At 42.1% G+C, this 19,782-nt stretch overlaps 1 protein-coding gene across 2 annotated transcripts in view; it reads right to left on the bottom strand.

The window, feature by feature from the left end:
- LYPLA1 (lysophospholipase 1) overlaps window positions 1–18,187 on the bottom strand; it is a 43,439-nt gene extending 25,252 nt beyond the window's left edge. The window contains exons 1-2 of one of the 2 annotated variants that reach the window (XM_010388002.2): window positions 17,940–18,187; window positions 17,078–17,109 (exon numbers count right to left, since the gene is read on the bottom strand). In XM_010388002.2, coding sequence (XP_010386304.1) covers window positions 17,078–17,109; window positions 17,940–18,008 — 101 coding nt within the window. In that variant the 5' untranslated portion in view covers window positions 18,009–18,187. The remainder of the gene's footprint in view (window positions 1–17,077; window positions 17,110–17,939) is intronic. The other variant, XM_030937898.1, reaches the window with a different exon arrangement.
- Window positions 18,188–19,782: the final 1,595 nt, after the last annotated feature.

The raw sequence follows: 19,782 nt of genomic DNA, 5'->3' as shown, positions 1-19,782 counted from the left end.
TGGCTAACATGGTGAAATCCCGTCTCTACTAAAAAATACAAAAAACTAGCCGGGCGAGGTGGTGGGCACCTGTAGTCCCAGCTACTCGGGAGGCTGAGGCAGGAGAAACGCGTGAACCCGGGAGGCGGAGCTTGCAGTGAGCTGAGATCCGGCCACTGCACTCCAGCAGGGGCCACAGAGCGAGACTCCGTCTCAAAAAAAAAAAAAAAAAAAAAAAAGCCTCTTTAAGGAGAGGAACGAGAGTGCTGAAGGAATGGAAGTCCATTTGCATGTGTGCAGGGAGACTGGGTAGGAAAGAGGAAGCAAATGGGAGAGGTTGGAAAACATAAAATGGGTTACTTGATTGGTGATTTGGTAGGTGTAGAGAAGCACGTGAAAAGGCTAAATGGAAGGGCAAGTTTTCATCATCTATAGAAAGCTATGTAAGACAAGGACTCCCCTTTTTTTCCCAAAAGCATTGTAAAAAGAATGAAGTCTCCTTAGAAAAAAAAAATTATATTTCAATGTCCCTAACAAGATTGCTTAATAAATTGTTTCTTCCAAGTTCTGCAATTCTTTTAACTGTTGTAGAAGAGAAAATGTTCACAATATATTTAGTTGTAAACCAAGTGATAAAACTACATATTTTAAGACCCATTTTTTAAATTCATTGTATTACGTGTATGCACAGTAAAAATGGAAAATATACTGACCTAAAAAAAAAAAGTCAAAAAATAACAGATGGTGGCAAGGTCGTAGAGAAAAGGGAATGCTTTTACACTGCTGGTGAGAATGTAAATTAGTTCAGCCATTGTGGAAAGCAGTGTGGCCATTTCTCAAAGAACTTAAAACAAAATTACCATTCGACCCAGTAATGAATGCCATTACTGGATATATACCCAAAGGAGTATAAATCGTTCTCTCATAAAGACACATGCATACGTAAGTTCATTGCATTGCTATACACAACAGCAAAGACATTAAATCAACCTCGACATCCATCAGTGGCAAACGGGATAAAGAAGCTATATACACCATGGAATGTCATTCAGCCATTAACTAAAGAATGAGATCATGTACTTTGCAGCAACATGGATGGAACTGGAGGCCATTATCCTAAGCAAACTATGACAGGAACAGAAAACCAAGTACCACATGTTCTCACTTATAAGTAGGAGCTAAATAACAAGAACACATGCATACTAGGAGAGGAACAACAGACACTGGGGCCTACTTGATGGTGGAGGGTGGGAGGAGGGAAAGGATCAGAAAAAATACCTATCAGGTACTATGTTTATTACCTGGGTGACAAAATTATCTGTAGATCAAAACCTCAAAACATGCAGTTTATCTTGCAGATGTACTCCTGAATCTAAATACAAGTTACAAAGTAAAAAATAAAAAAGTTGTCCAGGTGCGGTGGCTCAGGCCTGTAATCCCAGCACTTTGGGAGGCCAAGACGGACGAATCACTTGAGGTCAGGAGATAGAGACCAGCCTGGACAACATGGCGAAACCTCATCTCTACTAAAAAATAAATAAATATAAATAAAAATTAAAAAGTTAATTCTTCTGAAGATAAAAGGAATAAATTTATGAGATAATAAAGTGTATGTTCCAACTTTTAAAATAAAGACAGAATGCTACTGAAAAACTGTGAATTACACAACAGTAAGTATAATAAAAATTATGTTCAAACAGATAAACCTTACAAACATACTGGGCAAAAAGAACTGGACACAGAAGATATACATATAATAACATTTATCTGAAGGTCAAGAACAGGCAAACCTATGGTATAGTAATAGAAGTTGGAATAATGGTCATCTCTGGGATGGGAGGGTACTAACTGCAGGGGAATGAAAAATACTCCTGGGGAGCTGGAAATGTTCTCTATCTTCATCAGGTTGATGGTTTCATGGGTGTAAGTAAAAATTTATCCAGCTAAACATTTAATTTTTTTTTTTTTTTTTTGAGACAGAGTCTTACTTTGTCAGCCAGGCAGGAGTGCAGTGGCACGATCTCAGCTCACTGCAACCTTTACCTCCTAGGTTCAAGCAATTCTCGTGCCTTAGCCTCCTGAGTAGCTGGGAATACAGGCATGCACCACCACACCCCAATAATTTTTTGTATTTTTAGTAGAGACTGGGGTTTCACTATGGCGGCCGGGCTGGTCTCGAACTCCTAACCTCAAGTGATCCGCATTCCTCAGCCTCCCAAAGTGCCGAGATTACAAGTGTGAGTCACCGCACCCAGCCCGGCTGAACATTTAAGGTTTGAATACTTGATTATATCATAATCCAATTTTCAAAATATTTTTCAAAGATAGCACAAATCCAACTCAAAAAAGTTCTTACACCAAACCAATCTGAGTTTAGAACTGTGTAACAGTTGCGAAGCAAAGCAACTGATAAATTCTCTTTTTTTTTTTTTTTTTTTTTTTTTTTTTGAGACGGAGTCTCGCTTAGTCGCCCAGGCTGGAGTGCAGTGGCACGATCTCGGCTCACTGCAAGCTCCGCCTCCCGGGTTCACGCCATTCGCCTGCCTCAGCCTCCCGAGTAGCTAGGACTACAGGCGCCCGCCACCATGCCCGGCTAATTTTTTGTATTTTTTAGTAGAGACGGAGTTTCACCGTGTTAGCCAGGATGGTCTCAATCTCCTGACCTCGTGATCCACCCGCCTTGGCCTCCCAAAGTGCTGTTACAGGCGTGAGCCACCGCGCCCGGCCGCAACTGATAAATTCTCTACCCATCAGACTCAACTACTAAAGTATACGTGGTCCCCAATTTACAATGGTTAGACTTAAGATTTTTCAACTTTACAATGGCACAAAAGCAAAACACATCAGTATGCTGCTCAACTTTTCAGTTTTGCCAGATGTAACCCCATTGTATACTCAGCTAAAGGTTACCAGATTTGGCTGAGTGTGGCCTTTTCTGGGCTACCTGCTGCTCACTGCTGATCTAGACTTGTGACTTTGGGATAAGCAGGAAGAGAGAGATAAAGTTGAGGGAAATGAGCTGTTTGCCCTGAGGTAAGTCTGAAAACATTTGGGAAATCATTTTGAGACAAGATTATAGATTCTGTAGATGGAAAAACCTTCTACCTATCTGCTAAGATAAATGTAAGTTATGAGCTATATCAATTGATTCAAATACAAATGACAGGTCTATACAAGTCCATGTTCAACAACCCCTTTAATTTTTTTTTTTTTTTTTTTTTTTTGCTTTTTATGTTTAACACTTTGTTACAAGTTATTCACTTGAATTTGACATATTATTTCAATGTACGTATTTTCAGTGTTAACAGCCACTAAGTTTTCTTCTTTTTTTGAGACAGAGTTTTGCTCTGTCGCCCAGGCTGGAGTGCAGGGATGGCTCACTGCAACCTCCCACTCCCGAGTTCAAGCGATTCTCGTGCCTCAGCCTCTTGAGTAGCTGGCATACAGGTGCCCATCACCACGCCTGGCTAATTTTTCTTGTATTTTCAGTAGAGATGGGGTTTCACCATGTTGGCGAGACTGGTCTTGAACTCCTGACCTCAAGTGATTCACCTACGTCAGCCGCCCAAAGTGCTGCGATTACAAGCATGAGCCACCGCGGCCCGGCCAGTTCTCTTGTCGTATAATTTCAGTAGAATTAGGAATAAACTTAACAATATGTGCATAGTTAGCTTTGCAAATAGATTTTAATGTGCATAATAAGCAGTATTTTACAGCAATAATAAATACCTGGCATATAGGCTACCATTCCTAGATCGTGGGCCCAGAGTAGATATTACCAAGCAATCAAGGCACTTTCTGTCACAGAGCCTTGACCAACAAAGGTATCCAAGCAGCATATAAGATAAAAAACTAGACTGGGTGCAGTGGCTCAAGCCTTTGATCCCAGCACTTTGGGAAGCTGAGTTGGGCGGATCATTTGAATCCAGGAGATCGAGACCAGCCTGGGCAATGTGGCAAAACCCCCATCTCCACTGAGAATACAAAATTAGCTGGGAGCGCTCCTGTAGTCTCAACTACTCGGGAGGCTGAGGTGGGAGGATCACTTGAGCCTGGGAGGCGGAGGGTGCAATAGGCGGAGATCACACAACTGCACTCCAGCCTGGGCAACAGAGACCTCGCCTCCCCCTGAAATAAATAAATAAATAAATAAATAAAATATAAAACCTGTCTGTTATCTCTGCAAAAGATAACAGCATAACCACATTATAAAATGTTTTCCATGGTTATTGCCAATGTTTATTTTCTGTAAGCTATTTTCATTTCTATTTCAATTTCTAAGTATATCGTTACTTTATTTTCTATTTCAGGATTTGTGCTAATGACCTCAGGGATAACTAAATAAGCTTTAAACATTATAGTATTATTTCAGCTAATTATAGCTTTGGGAATAAATAGCCACTTAAAAAAAAAGTCACACTTATAAAATAATCTTCAGACTGGGTGTGGTCGCTCACGCCTGTAATCCCACCACTTTGGGAGGCTGAGGTGGGCGGATTACTTAAGTTTAGGAGTTCGAGACCAGCCTGAGCAACAATGGCGAAACCCTGTCTCTACAAAAATTAGCCAAGTGTGGTGGCACACGCCTGCAGTCCAAGCTACTCGGGAGAATGAGGTAGGAGTTGCACTGGGCCACGAGAGTACCACGCCACTGCACTCCAGCCTGGGCAACAAAGCAAGGCTCTGTCTCAAAAAATAGTAATAACAATCTTCTACGTATTTATTAGAGTTTAAAATAAAATAAAGCTTCAATTATGTTCCTCAAAACATTACTACATATAATAAAAGCTTGACCTATATCATGGCTGGCTAAGGCAGATGACAGCCTTATTCCTTACAAAGTATATTGAGAAGTAAATATGTATGTAAATTGATGGTGACTATAGAAACAGAATTTAAAAATGCAATTTATTGATTTATTATGTTTTTTGAGACGGAGCCTCTCTCTGTTGCCCAGGCTGGAGTGCAGTGGGGTGATCTTGGCTCACTGCAACCTCCGCCTCCTGAGTAAAAGTGATTCTCCTGCCTCAGCCTCCTGAGTAGCTGGGATTACAGGCATGTGCCACCACACCCGGCTAATTTTTGTATTTTTAGTAGAGACGGTTTCGCCATGTTGGCCAGGCTGGTCCTGAACTCCTGACCTCAGGTGATCCGCCCGCCTCCACCTCCCAAAGTGCTGGGATTACAGGCGTGTGCCACTACATCTGAGGAGACAAATTTAAAAAACAAAATTCTACATGCATGAGAGATAAAGACTGAGATATAGACTGTGTCCTCAATGAACCTGAAGTCTTGTAGGAGAAACAAGATATAAACACGCCACCATACAAATCAAAATTTAAGCACTACAAACAAGTTACAAAGAATGTCAAAATGTGGAAGAGAAGGAAAAGATTAGTTTCAGCTATGAAAATCAAAAAGAATGTATAGAGCAGGAGCAGTAAGACAGAGGCCAGGTTTTCCCCACAACGCACACTCACATACATACACACCATAGTATGTTTTATTCCTTATTACAATTAGGGGAGAAAAGACAAAAGTAGAAAATGAAAAGCATTTGGAGTGGAGCAATCAACAACTAATCCTTTTTTAAAAACAGAAACAATCATTAACAGCTTAGCTCCTATTTGTTATAAGACTATATGTATCTACAGTTTTAGAATGTATTTTTTTTTGGTAGACAGGATCTCACTATGTTGCCCAGGCTGGTATCAAACTCCTGGCTTCAAGTGATCCTCCTGCCTTGGCTTTCCAAAGTGTTTGGATTACAGGCGTGAGCCATTGCACCTGCCCAGGATACACTTTTTCCACTTAAATCGCTGGAATTCTAATTTATCAAATATTCTTCTTTCTAAACATTTTGGCATTTCAATTTTTTTCACACAGATTTCTCATTGTACAGTCTTATAAATGAATGTTTGCAGACATCATTTTTTCCTTAGAAAAAAGTCTTTAAAATGTTGTCACAAAAATCTTTTTAAAAATTAGGCCTTTGCATATATATTGTTAAATGAGGCTAGAAGAATACTTTAAAATCAGAGATAGAAATTGAAGACACCTCAGATAAAGTAGGTTAAGATCACATGGTGAAGAAATGCCTACTGTGCTCTGTATTTGAATGTTACCAGGTAGTCCGTAAGAATCCACAGAAAAATCAAATGACAAATATTATCATCTTAGGAATATCACTCTAAGCTAATACAGCTCTAACTCTCATGCAAGCTAAAAATAATGAAAAGCTCAATTTTTCATAGTATGAATATACAAACAGTTCCCAACTTATAATGGCTAAATTTACGATTTTTTGATTTTATGATGAATTTATCATGATGTAGAACATTTGTATATCAAAAAATATTTAACAACAGGGGTCAATAATTGTTTTCTGCAAAGTACCAAAAGAGTCAACATTTTAGGCTTTACCAGCCAGAATGTCTCTGTTGCAACTACTCAACTCAGCCACTCTGGGATGAAAATTAACTATAGACAACATGTAAACAAAAGGATGTGGTTCTGTTCCAACAAAACCTTATTTATACACAATAAAATCTGAGTTTCATATACTTTTCATGTGTCACTAAGTCTTAAGTTTTTTCCTAACCATTTACAAGAAGTAAAAACAAGTAGCAGTGAAAATGCATGGGATATAGCAAAGGCAATGCTCAAATGGAAATGTATAGCTGTGGACATCTGTGTTTTAAAATAAAGATCTCAGGCTGGGCACGGTGGCTCATGCCTGTAATCCCAGCACTTTGGGAGGCTGAGGTGGGCAGATCACCTGAGGTCAGGAGTCCAAGACTAGCCTGGCCAACGTGGTGAAACCCTTTTTCTACTAAAAATACAAAAACTAGCCTGGTGTGGCAGTGAATGCCTGTAATCCCAGCTACTTGGAAGCCTGAGGCAGAAGAATCACTTGAACCTCAAAGCGGAGGTTGAAGTGAGTCAAGATCGTGCCACTGCACTCCAGCCTCGGAGACAAAAAATAAAATAAATAAAAATAAAAATAAAGATCTCAAATTAACAACCTAATCTACCTGAAAACAACAACAACAACAAAAACTTAATCCACAGTAAACAGAAAGAAGAAAATAATAAAAACAAGAGTGGAAATAAATGCAATAGAGGCCAGCGTGGTAGCTCACGCCTACATTCCCAGCACTTTGGGAAGCTGAGGTGGGTGGATCACTTGAGGTCAGGAGTTAGAGACCAGCCTGGCTAACATGGTGAAACGCCATCTCTACCCAAAATACAAAAACTAGCCGGGCGTGGTGGCACCTGCCTGTAGTCCCAGCTACTCAGGAGGCTGAGACAGGAGAATTGCTTGAACCTGTGAGGCGGAGGTTGCAGTGAGCCAAGATTGAGCCACTGCACTCCAACCTGGGTGAAAGAGTGAGAGTCCATCTCAAAAAACAGAGACTATCAACTAAAGCAAAACTTGGTTCTTTGAAAAGATCAACAAAAATGGTAAATCTTTAGCTAGATCAACCAAGGAAAAAAAGCAGAGAAAACTCAAATTATTACAATCAGGAATCAAAGAACAGACTACTACTAACTTGACACAGAAAAGATTATAAGAGAATAGTATGAACAATTACATGGTAATAAATTGGATAATCTAGATTAAACAGACAAATTCCTAGAATGACACAAACTACCAAAAATGGATTCAAGAAGAAACAAAATCTAAATAGGCCTATAATAAGAAATTGAATCAGTAATCAAGTCTCACAGAGAAAAGCCCAGTACAACATGGCTTCAAAGTGAAGTCTACCAATCCGATGTTTAAAGAATCCTTCTCATTTCCCCTGCCCAAAAAAAGAAGGAACACTTACTCATTTAGAAGGCCATTATTACTCTGATGTCAAAACCAAAGGGTACGAGAAAAAAAAAATGACAGCCAGGTGTGATGGCATAGCCAGGTGTGATGGCATAGCCAGGTGTGATGGCTCACGCCCGTAATCCCAACACTTTAGGAGGCCGAAGTGGGGGGATTGCTTAAGCCCAGGAGTTCAAGAGCAGCCTAGGCAACATGGTAAGACCCCCATCTACACAAAAAATAAGAAAATTAGCCAGGCATAGTGGCATAGTGGTGTGCACCTGTGGTCCCAGATACTTGGAAGTATTGTTTGAGCCTGGAAGGTTGAGGTTACAGTGAGCTGTGTTCACTCCACTGCACTCTAGCCTGGGTGACAGAGCGAGACCCTGTCTCAAAATGAAAATGACAGACTATCTCACAGGAATATAAATACAAAATCCTAAAAACTACCAAACCAAATCTATCGACATATAATTAGGATTATATACCATGAGCAGGAGGGATTTTCCCTAGAATGCAAGGGCGGTTCAACATAAAAATGTATCCCGATTGGCTAGCAACTTGGAACTTTTTAAAACAGGCAAAGGTAGAGGAGAACAAAGGAAGGAGGAAGTAAGTTGTGGAATGCTGAGAAAGATAACACTTTTAAATAAGGAAGAAGAACAGGCTGTGACCTAATGCTTACTTGGCCAGTATAAGCATGCCAGAGCAAATATTTAGGCTAAATTGTGGGAGCTAAGAGCTAAAGTACATTGATTTCTTGATTACGGCTAGCAGATATTTCAGAATGTTAGCACAGGTCTTCGAATAAATTTTGCTTTTAAGAGAAGTTGCTATTTATTCCTAATTAGATGGGGAGGAAAAATCTTTGAAAAGGGACCTCTATTTTACTTTTTACAAGGACATGAGATGATGCTCAACATTAACCATTAGGAAATGCAAATCAAAATCACAATGAGACAGCACTTCACATACAAATGGATGGCTATAGCCGGGCGCAGTGGCTCAAGCCTGTAATCCCAGCACTTTGGGAGGCCGAGACGGGCGGATCACGAGGTCAGGAGATCGAGACCATCCTGGCTAACACGGTGAAACCCTGTCTCTACTAAAAAAATACAAAAACACTAGCCGGGCGAGGTGGTGGGCGCCTGTAGTCCCAGCTACTCCGGAGGCTGAGGCAGGAGAATAGCATGAACCCGGGAGGCGGAGCTTGCAGTGAGCTGAGATCCAGCCACTGCATTCCAGCCTGGGCGACAGAGCAAGACTCCGTCTCAAAAAAAAAAAAAAAAAAAACAACAAACAAAAAAAAAACAACAACAACAACAAAAAAAAAAAACTCAGAGATTCTGTCTGGGTTTGTACAAGAAACACCACTCATCCCCATCCCCATTCATGTAGTACATTATCATCAACTCTCCTATCAGTCCCAATCAGTCTTACCAACTAACTAGACAAGAAAAAAAAAATGACCTAAGATAGGTCAGATTCTAGGCTGAACACCAGAAGTAGGGTTGATAGAAGTCAGAGCTAGGATCGTTCACTTTTGGATAACAAGAGTGTGCCCGCACTGAGAATTATGCAAATCTACAGAAAGAATCAAGTGAGAGACCATAAGGCCAGGGAAAGGTAGTGAGAATAATGGTGTAGTTGAACAGTGTCCCCTCCAAATTCACATCCACCTGAAACCTCGGAATGTGACTTTATTTATAAATAGGCTCTTTGCAGATTTCCTTAGTTAAGGGTTGAGATCACACTGGATTAGGGTGAGCCCTAAATCCAATAACTGGTGTCCTCCTAAGAGGAGGAGAGGACAGATACACAGCAAAGAAGGTCACACGAAGACAGAGGCAGAGATTGGGGATATGGTGCCTGAGGCCAACGAAAGCCAGGAGCTATCAGAAACTGGAAGAGGCAGTTTCCATTAGAGAGAATGTATGTGGCCCAGTTGACAGCTCAGTTTTGGACTTTTGGCCTGTTTAACTGTGAGAATGAATTTCTGTTGTTTTTAATCCATCTAGTTTGTGGTTATTTGTAATGGCAGCCTTAGGAAACTAATACATGTGGTAATTGATATTCCTCGTATGTCTCGCCCTTTAATTCCTTATTTATTCATTTATTTGCCCAACAAATACTTAGTACTCTTACATGTCCTATATTATTCTAGCACTGGGAATACAGTATTAATTAAAACAAAACACAAAAAAATCCCTGTGCTCAGGTGATTTTTATAGTATGTGAACTTTATCTGAATTAAAGTTGATTAAAGAAACCTTTGCCTTCATGGACTTTATATGCCAGTGGGCTGTCCTTCTATCCTTCCACAAATTCTAATTTTTGTTTAAGCTAGTTGATGAGCTTTCTATTCCTTGTAATTAAATGATCTCCATATCACATTCTATAATTCTATTATTAATAGTTTTTGATTACAGGAAGACTTGCAAACTTATTATGGTCACAAAACATATCCATGTTGCCAATTTATTTTCAATCCTCACTTGTTTGACCTCTCAGTAAAATCTGATCCAGTCAACCACTTCTTTATCTTTCAAACATTCTTCTCTATATTTTTATAATCTCCTTGGCCTAGGAAATGTCACAGGGACTGATAATACAGATAAGTAATTCCTGGAATACATCAGGACTCGGGGGTAACAGGGAAGGGGGCACATGAAGAGAACCAAGCTTTCCACCTGGCCTTTCCTCCTCCCTGTTTCCCCTTAACTGGAACTCAGCTTTCAGGTGTCACATTCAGCAGATAGGGAGAGGTCCCATGAAGGAAGCATAGCAGTGAGCTGGTGCAACTGGAGGGGGGAACTCCAGAGTTGCACTGTTGGCCAGAACCCCCCCAAGAACAGAAGTCAGGTTACTCACGGAATTACAAATATGGAAAGGGAGAAGGCTATAAAAAACCCTGTGGTGCTGGGCTGCAATTGGAGGAATCATTGTAAGTTCAAGATTTTGAATATTTATAAATACTAAAACTGGTATGTGTGTACATAAGTATGTCTGTGCATATATTCTTAGCTGTGTCCACTGCAAGGGTCTAGATCTGGGAGCACACATAGCACCCAGATCTCACTGTCTACTAAAAGGAATCAGGGTTCTTGGAAAAATGGCTGAGTCCAGAACTAGAGCAGGAAACATATAAGACAATCCTAGAAAAAATCGTGTACTATAAAGTGAGGAAGTGATCAAATAAGGATGAGGATATGTCCAAAAGACATTGAGTACCAATTTGAAAGGGTTACTGTGGCCAACTAAAGGACAATTTGAGCATCAAAATAAATAACTGACTTGATTGTTATCCTCTGAATACAACAGGAATCCAAGAGTCTGTACTGATTTAAAAGTTTAAAACAAATGAGTATGTACATACGTAATAAATAAGGGAGAAAGGAAAGCTCTACCCTACAGTAGACTGCTAAAGAATAGACCCAGAATAAAGGAATTTTTTTTTTTTTTGAGACTGAGTCTCACTGTCACCTAAGTTGGAGTACAGTGGCACCATCTCGGCTCACTGCAACCTCCACCTCCCAAGTAGATGGGACAACAGGCATGCACCATCCTGTCCATCTAGTTTTTGTATTTTTAGTAGAGACGAGGTTTCGTCATGTTGGCCAGGCTGGTATTGAATTACTGACCTCAGATGATCCTCCTGCCTCAGCCTCCCAAAGTGCTGGGATTACAGGCATGAGCCACTGCACCCGGCCAGAACAAAGGAAATTTTTAAAAGACCGTATTTTAACTTTAAATATTTAAATGTCCTAAGATATTCTGCAACTACCACAACAATAGATTGTGGCAATAATCATTAATGAGTGCTAAATCCATGGGTGAACATATGGTAGGGATCAGGAATACGTTATAGTATCAAGGTATCTCCCCACAAAATATTTTTCTGTATTTTAATTATATATTCAATATTTTAAACATTTCACATGTTATACTTTAATATGGAGAAACTTGGCAGACACCATCTTAACCAAGTGATAAAACACAACATCAACAACAAAAAAATCATCACGAGGTCTGCCTAATATGATGCACTGCGATGGACACAGCAACACCCCTGTAGTGTTCCTGTTAAAAAGGCATAAATCACAAAACATCAGATAAAACCAAACTGAGGGACATTCTACAAAGTAACTGGCTTACACTTTTTTTTTTTTTTTTTGGTAGAGACAGGGTATGGCTGTTGCCCAGGCTGGTCTCAAACAGCTGGGCTCAAGCAATTCTCAGGCTCTGCTTCCCAAAGCACTGGTATTACCATAGCTGGCCTGTACTCTTGAAAAGTGTCAAGGTCATGAAAGACAAGGACTATTTCAGAATAAAGAAAACTAAGGAGAAATGATAGCTAAAGGCAATATGTGATCCTAGACTGATAAAGGACATTATTGGCTCAAACCAATGAAATATGAATGGAGCTGGTGGATTAGATCGTAGTATCCGATCAATGTTAACTTTTTAATGATGGTTATACGGGAGTGTCCTGGTACTTTAAAATGCACACTGAAGAATTAAGGTGTAATAAGGCAACACGTCTGCAACTTATTCTTTAATAGTTCAGAAATATTAACAATTGAGTAATCTGGGTGAAAGGTATAAGGAGCTATAAATGCTATTTCTGTAACTTTTATGTAAATTTCAAGTTACTTTAAAATGAAAAGTTAGAAAGTTTAAAACATAATAGAACATAACCCATTAAATAAATCTGAGTCCAGACAGGACACAGTGGTTCATGCCTGTAATCCCAGTACTTTGGGAGGCCGAGGTGGGCAAATCACTTGAGGTCAGGAGTTCGAGACCAGCATAGCCAACATGGCAAAACCCCGTCTCTACTAAAAATAAAAAAAACTGACTGGACAACACAGTGGCTCACGCCTGTAATCCCAGCACTTTGGGAGTCCAAGGTGGGCGGATCATGAGGTCAAGAGCTCGTGACCAGCCTGACCGACATAGTGAAACCCCCATCTCTACTAAAAATACAAACAAAATTAGCCGGGAGTGGTGGCATGTGCCTGTAATCCCAGCTACTCAGGAGGCTGAGGCAGGAGAATCGCTTGAACTCGGCAGGCACAGGTTGTCGTGAGACAAGATCACGCCACTGCACTCTAGCCTGGGCCACAGAGCAAGACTCGGTCTCCAAATAAAAAAAATTAGCCGGGCATGGTGGCATGCACCTGTAGTCCCAGCTACTTGGGAGGCTGACAGGAGAACTGCTTGAACCTGGGAGGTGGAGGTTGCAGGGAGCCAAGATTGTACCACTGCACTCCAGCCTGCCTGGGTGACAGAGTGAGATTCCATCTAAAAAAAAAAGCAAATAAATAAATAAATAGAAAATAAATATGAGTCCATACTAACTAAATGGGGGGTAGCAGATTAATAAACAAATTGAAATGACAAAAAAAAGGAATGACAGAATTAGAAAATCACACTGTAGAAAGATTTACTCAAGCGAGAATTATCGATGGATGGTAAAAATATTGGGTGAAACTTTGATGAACAATTTGCAGTCACAAAGTATCTCCCCACAACTTGCTTCTCAATTACAAAAGGAAAGTAACTGCATTAGAGACCTGGAAGATACCACCTTAATCAAGTGATCCAAGTTACAACAATAAAAGGACTTGGCATCACTAGTCTACTGATGTGTGTAAAGAATAGGACATACTGTTTACATAGTATTTATACCAGAAATGCATAAACTGCATCTAATCACGAGGGAATATCATACAAACCCAAATTAAAGTACTAGCCTGTTCTCTGCAGAAGTGTCAATGTCACGAAAGACAAAAGAAAATCTAGGGAATTGTTCCAGATTAAAAGAGACTAAAGAGACTAAATACAATGTGTGACTAGGGAGGAGATGGCTATAATGGATATTAATGGAACAATCTCGGAAAGGTTGAATGCACAGTGTATTAGATAATACTAAATGTTAAATTCAATGGGATAACTTTTCTGTGATTATATGTTTAAAATATCCTAGTCCTTCTCACCCACAGTTTTGTTTTCCATGGTTTCAGCTGCCCACAGTCAACTGTGGTTCGAAAATATTACATGGAAAATTCCAGAAATAAACAGTGGGGGGATGCTCTAAAACCCCGAGTGAATGCCTGAATCCATGGATAACACCAAACCCTATACATACTGTTTTTTCCTATACATAATACTTGTGATAAAGTTTAATGGGTAAATTAGGCATAGGAAGAGATGAACAATAATAAAACAATTATAACAATATGTCAACATCATTTCTCTTGCAGTTTGGGGCCATCATTAAGCAATGTACTTGGATAAAAGCACTACAGGCTGGGCGAGGTGGCTTATGCCTGTAATCCCAGCACTTTGGGAGGCCGAGGCGGGCAGATCACTTGAGGTCAGGAGTTCCAGACTGGCCTGGCCAACATGATGAAACTCCGTCTCTACTAAAAATACAAAAATTAGCAGGGTGTGATGGTGCACACCTGTAGTCCCGGCCACTCAGGAGGCTGAGGCAGGAGAGTTGCTTGAACCTGGAGAGCGGAGGTTGCAGTGAGTCACGATCGTGTCACTGCATTTCAGCCTGGGTGACAGAGCGAGACTCTGTCTCAAAAAAAAAAGCAAAACAATACTGCAACAGTTGATCTGATAACCCAGATGGCTACCAAGTGACTAATACACGGTGAATCCATACAGCATGGATACGCTAGGTAAAGGAATGATTGGTGTCCTGGGTGAGACGGAACGAGATTTCATCACAATACTCAGAATGGTGTACAATTCAGGCCAGGCGTGGTGGCTCACGCCTGTAATCCCAGCACCTCGGGAGGCCGAGGTGGGTGGATCACCAGAGGTCAGGAGTTCAAGACCAGCTTGGCCAACATGGCGAAACCTCATCTCTACTAAAAATACAAAAAAATTAGCTGAACGTGGTAGCACACACCTGTAATCCCAGCTACACAGGAGGCTGAGGCACGACAATCACTTGAACCTGAGCGGCAGAGGTTGAAGAGAGCCAAGATCGTGCCACTGCACTCCAGCCTGGGTGACAGAGCGAGACTCCATCTCAAATAATAATAATAATAAATAATAAAATAAAAAAGAATGGTGTAAAAATTTAAACTTATGTACTATTTCTGGAATTTTTCATTTAGTATTTTCGAACCACAGTTAACCACAGATAACTGAAACCATGGGAAGCAAAACTGCAGGTAAGGGGAGAGTACAGTATCTTAAATATTAAATTGCCACTTGTCAGGCTGACAGACTCAAAATTTCATCATGCACTCATGGAACCAATCTAGAGTCGGTTTTTCCTTAGCACTATCCCACCAAATAATTTCAGAACTGGAGACCTGTGTTTTTTCTTTTATCACAACAGGTTAAAAAGGAGGATAATTTTTTAATATAAACTTAACTTTTGGTCAAGATGTCATGGATGTTCCTGGTATTTTTGATCCTAACAGTCTTCGCCATTTTCACTATTAACTTCAGTCTGTGAAATCTGCCTAGACTGAAGTTTTTTTTTTTGCTTGGACTAATCATTCAGGCATAGAAGCTCTCATTATCGGCAAAATTAGAGGGTAGCAAACTTCTCCGACTTGCAACATCAAGAAAGGTTTGCCCATAAAATAGAGATTCCACTATTCAAGTTTCATTTGGTAAAATAAGTTCATCATTTTCACAGGACTACTGGATTGCCGGAAAGAGTGCTGCAACCTCTTCTGTAACTCAATACAAGGTTTGTATTACATAACTTGACTTACTAGGCAAAAAATAGGGATCACTTTTAAGTGGTGGCTCACGCCTGTAATTCCAGCACTGTGGGAGGCTCAGGCGGGCGGATCACTTGAGGTCAGGAGTTCCAGACCAGCCTGACCAACACGGCAAAACTCCGTCTCTACTAAAAACACAAAAACTAGCTGGCATGGTGGCAAACACCTATAGTTCCAGCTACTCGGGAGGCCCAGGAACCCAGAAGGCGGAAGTTGCAGTGAGCCAAGATCAGGCCACTGCACTCCAGCCAGGGCGACAGAGCAGACCAAAAAAACAGACAAATAAAAATCTAACCTAATGGCTTTTTTAAGAGTCTCACTGTGTGGTCCAGGCTGCAGTGCAGTGGTGCAATCTTGGCTCACTGAAGCCTCTGCCTCCCAGGTTCAAGTGATTCTCCTGTCTCAGCCTCCCTAGTAGCTGAGATTACAGGCTTGCCCGACCACAGCCAGCTAATTTTTGTATTTTTAGTAGAGAAGGGGTTTCACCATATTAGCCAGGCTGGTGTTGAACTCCTGACCTCAAGTGAACTACCCGCCTCCGCCTTCCAAAGTGCTGGGATTACAAGTGTGAGCCATCACGCCCGGCCCCAGTGGTTCATTTTAAAGAAAATTCAGTCGTTTTGGGGCTACTTTATCAAAATTTATGTATCTTCAGTTTTCCTCTATTTCTGCAATTTTTAAACAACATTCATATTTTGCTTAAGTTTCATATATTATCACCGATTTAAATATAAAAACAAAAACATTTCAATATAGAAAAAGGTTGAGAAAAAGATAAATCATGTATCTAAAGTTAGTACAACAGGCCAGGCTCAGGCGGTTCCCGCCTCTAATCTCCACGCTTTGAGAGGCTGAGGCTGAAGGATCACTTAAGCCTGGGAGTTCAAAACTGCAGTGAGCTATGATCCTGCAACTGCACTCCAGCCTGGGTGACAGAGCAAGCCCCTGTCTCTAAAAATAATAACAAAAGAAAAAGGCAAACAAACAAAAAATAAAACAAAAATAAGTACAATCTGTACAACAAAATGTTTGATAAGCCTCCAAATACATCTCTGAGTTGCCTCCCCTGCCTTTCAACTCATTAGGGTGAACATCTAATCCCTCTATTCAGAATGCTTCATGCCTTATGTTGCCACTAGTTCTCTTATCAAAATCATCTAGTTCTTCTCTTCAATCTGCTTTGAAATTTTAACTGCTCTGGAAAGCTCTCAATTGCACACAGTCCGTACTAAACATTCCACTGATCTCTGATATCAAACACCCAAAGCAACTAATGAGGAATTTGCAATTTTAATGTGTTCCAGAAACCGGAGTTTAAAAAAAAAAATCAATAAACTCGCGATGATAAGGGGAAAATTCTGAGGGTTTTCAAAATATAAAATCACCGCACTGTAAGACATATTAACTAGCAATCGTTTAAAATACAATTTTAGCGTCCTTAAACATTAAACCTTTGAACGCGTAAACAAAAGTTGCACGACCCAGTTTCATCACTGTTACTATTAGCAATAATAATGGTACCTACCCAGTATCTCCCAATCCATGCAGGAAAATCACCTGTAAGAGAAGAGGAAAAATTATAAGCAATGCCTAAATAAGCCCACACAGGATTGTTACACATTAGCTTTGCTTAAGGTGGAAAACGGAACGAAACCTACGAGAGAATTACACAACACTATCTTTGGCGACTTAATCTCTATCGACCTCTTTTAAATGGCAAAAATTCCAATCAACTTCTCCCTTTAATTCCTGAGATAATGAATGGGGGGGGCGGGGTAGCACTCAGAGGTCCCAGTTAGACATTGAGTGCAAATTATCACATTCTAAGAAAAACAGTTTATCTCTTTCAAGTCAAATCAGGAACGTCTCTCATATATCCTGTAGAATTTTTCCATTGCAAAAGCAAGCTTCCGGAGGCAAAAATAAGTTTGAGTTTTCGTACACGAGTTTCCTAAAAAAACAGTACGTCTGACCTTGTAGGACACTTAATCTTCAAACTTCTTGCATTGAGGACAAGAGTGTGAGGTGACAATAAGCCGATTTCCTGGCGGACTTAGGTTTCCCTCACCCACACACCAGGCAGAAACACTCTGCAAAGGAGGACGCCGTGCCCCAGGCCGGCCCGCGGGGGTCCCGGGGCCGCACTTCCTCCGTAATACAGGGGAGAAACTGGGGACTGGCCCTCGCCCCGGCTGTGACCCCCCGCAGCTGCCCCTGCCCCTGCCCCCCGCGGACCCGGCCGCGCCGAACACCCGCACCCCACCCAGGCCGGGAGGAGCGTCCTCGTCCGCAGGCCGCCACCCGCGCACAACGCCCACCCTGCGCGAGGGGCAGCCACTGGTGGCCGGCCCAGTGGACCACTCCGAGCCCACGCCTACGCCGCTCACCGCAGCGGTGGCCTTCCGGGCGGCGGGCACGATGGCGGGGAGCGGGGTTGACATGGTATTGCCGCACATACACCGGCTCAGCTCACAGCGCAAGCGGAAGGAAGAGCGGGCGCCCGGCCGCTGCCCAAGGGCGTGCGAGCGGCGAGTCCCGGCCGGCCCCACCGGGCGCACGCTCAGGCGCGTGCGCGCCAACGCGGCCCCGCGCTACCTTCCGCGCGCGCCCACGAGTTCAGGGGCCGCCCTGCCCTGCCCCGCCCCTCGCCCACCGCCCCTCCCTCCGCGCCTCACAATGTCTGGGCAGCTCCCTCCCTCCGATTGGCTGCGGCGGCGGCGCGGACCCGGCTGCGCTTTCGCCTAGCCACGCCACGCAGCCCGCGCATGCTCGGTGCTGGCAGAGGAAATGCTCTCTCAGGTGCAGGCTGAGGGCTGGTCTTTTGGATCTTGGCTTAGGTTTTCGCTTTTCTGGCGCTGTAGTGAAAAGAATGAGCCCTGGAGCCAATTAACCCAACCCCAGGTGCTCCTCGGTTTCCTGCAGCCAGGGTCTATCATTTGTAAAAGTCTGGATGGACTGGGAGAGACTGGTGGAGCTCTGGCAGTATTTCCGTTTGGGGCTCCAGCAGTATGTAGATTTGGGTTCAACTTACCTTCTTTAAACTTTAGTTGGAAAGGATAACGTTTGTGTCCAGAAATCCACTACTTCCCTAACTTGATTGACAACACTTATTGATATATGGATATTGACAGAGTACTGGTTTAAATGAGAGATAAAGCCAGCTGGTCTTCTGGGTCAGGTGGGGACTTGAACTTTTCTGTCTCAGGAGAGGATTGTAAAACGCACCAGTCAGCACTCTGTGGCTAGCTAGAGGTTTGTAAAATGCACCAATCAGTACCCTGTAAAATGGGCCAATCAGTGTTCTGTAAAGTGGACCAATCAGCAGGACATGGGCTGGGACAAATAAGGAAATAAAAGCTGACCATGCCTTCCCTCCCCCCAGCCCCAGCGGCAGGCCGCTGGGGTCCGCAACCGTGCTGTGGAAAGTTTGTTGTTTCACTCTTCACAATGAAACTTGCTGCTGCTGCTCAGTCTTTGGGTCTGTGCCACCTTTAAGAGCTGTAACACTCCCAGCACTTTTGGAGGCTTAGGCGGGTGGATCACGAGGTTAGGCGATTGAGACCATTCTGCCTAATACAGTGAAACACCGTCTCTATTAAAAATACAAAAAAATTGGCCGGCATGATGGCGGGCGCCTGTAGTCCCAGCTACTCGGGAGGGTGAGGCAGGAGAATGGCGTGAACCGGCAAGGCAGAGCTTGCAGTGACCGAGATCACACCACTGCACTCCAGCCTGGGAGATAGAGCGAGACCCCGTCTCAAAAAAAAAAAAAAAAAAAAGCTGTAACACTCACCAGGAAGGTCCGCAAGCTTCATTCTTGAAGTCAGTGAGACCACGAACCCAACCAGAAGGAACCAACTCCGGACACATAAGCATGAGACTAGACTGACCTTTTCTGCACAGGTGACTTTATGGCCTAAAATGTAGTTACTCAATAAATGTGTTGCATATAGAATACATGGTAAGATCTGGAAGAGAGCACTAGATAGAAACACTTAAAGCCGAAATGCTCTGACCTTCAGAAGGTTACAATTAAGTGAAGAAACTCAAAGGACATACTGGATACAATCCTTAGAGAGTAAGGTTGGGAAGGAAGCTGTAAAAAAAAAACACTCCATTTCATTCGCACCGTAACCGGTGTCAGAGGTGTGTGAACCAGAGCAACTCCATCTTAAATAGGAGCTGAGTAAAAGTAAGGCTGAAACCTACTGGGCTGCATTCCCAGACGGT

The sequence above is a fragment of the Rhinopithecus roxellana genome, chromosome 9 (genome assembly GCF_007565055.1).
Source record: "Rhinopithecus roxellana isolate Shanxi Qingling chromosome 9, ASM756505v1, whole genome shotgun sequence".
In the NCBI taxonomy this organism is placed as follows: domain Eukaryota; kingdom Metazoa; phylum Chordata; class Mammalia; order Primates; family Cercopithecidae; genus Rhinopithecus; species Rhinopithecus roxellana.
The sequence above is the reverse complement of the archived record's forward strand: the minus strand, read 5'-3'. Positions and strand labels throughout refer to the sequence as shown.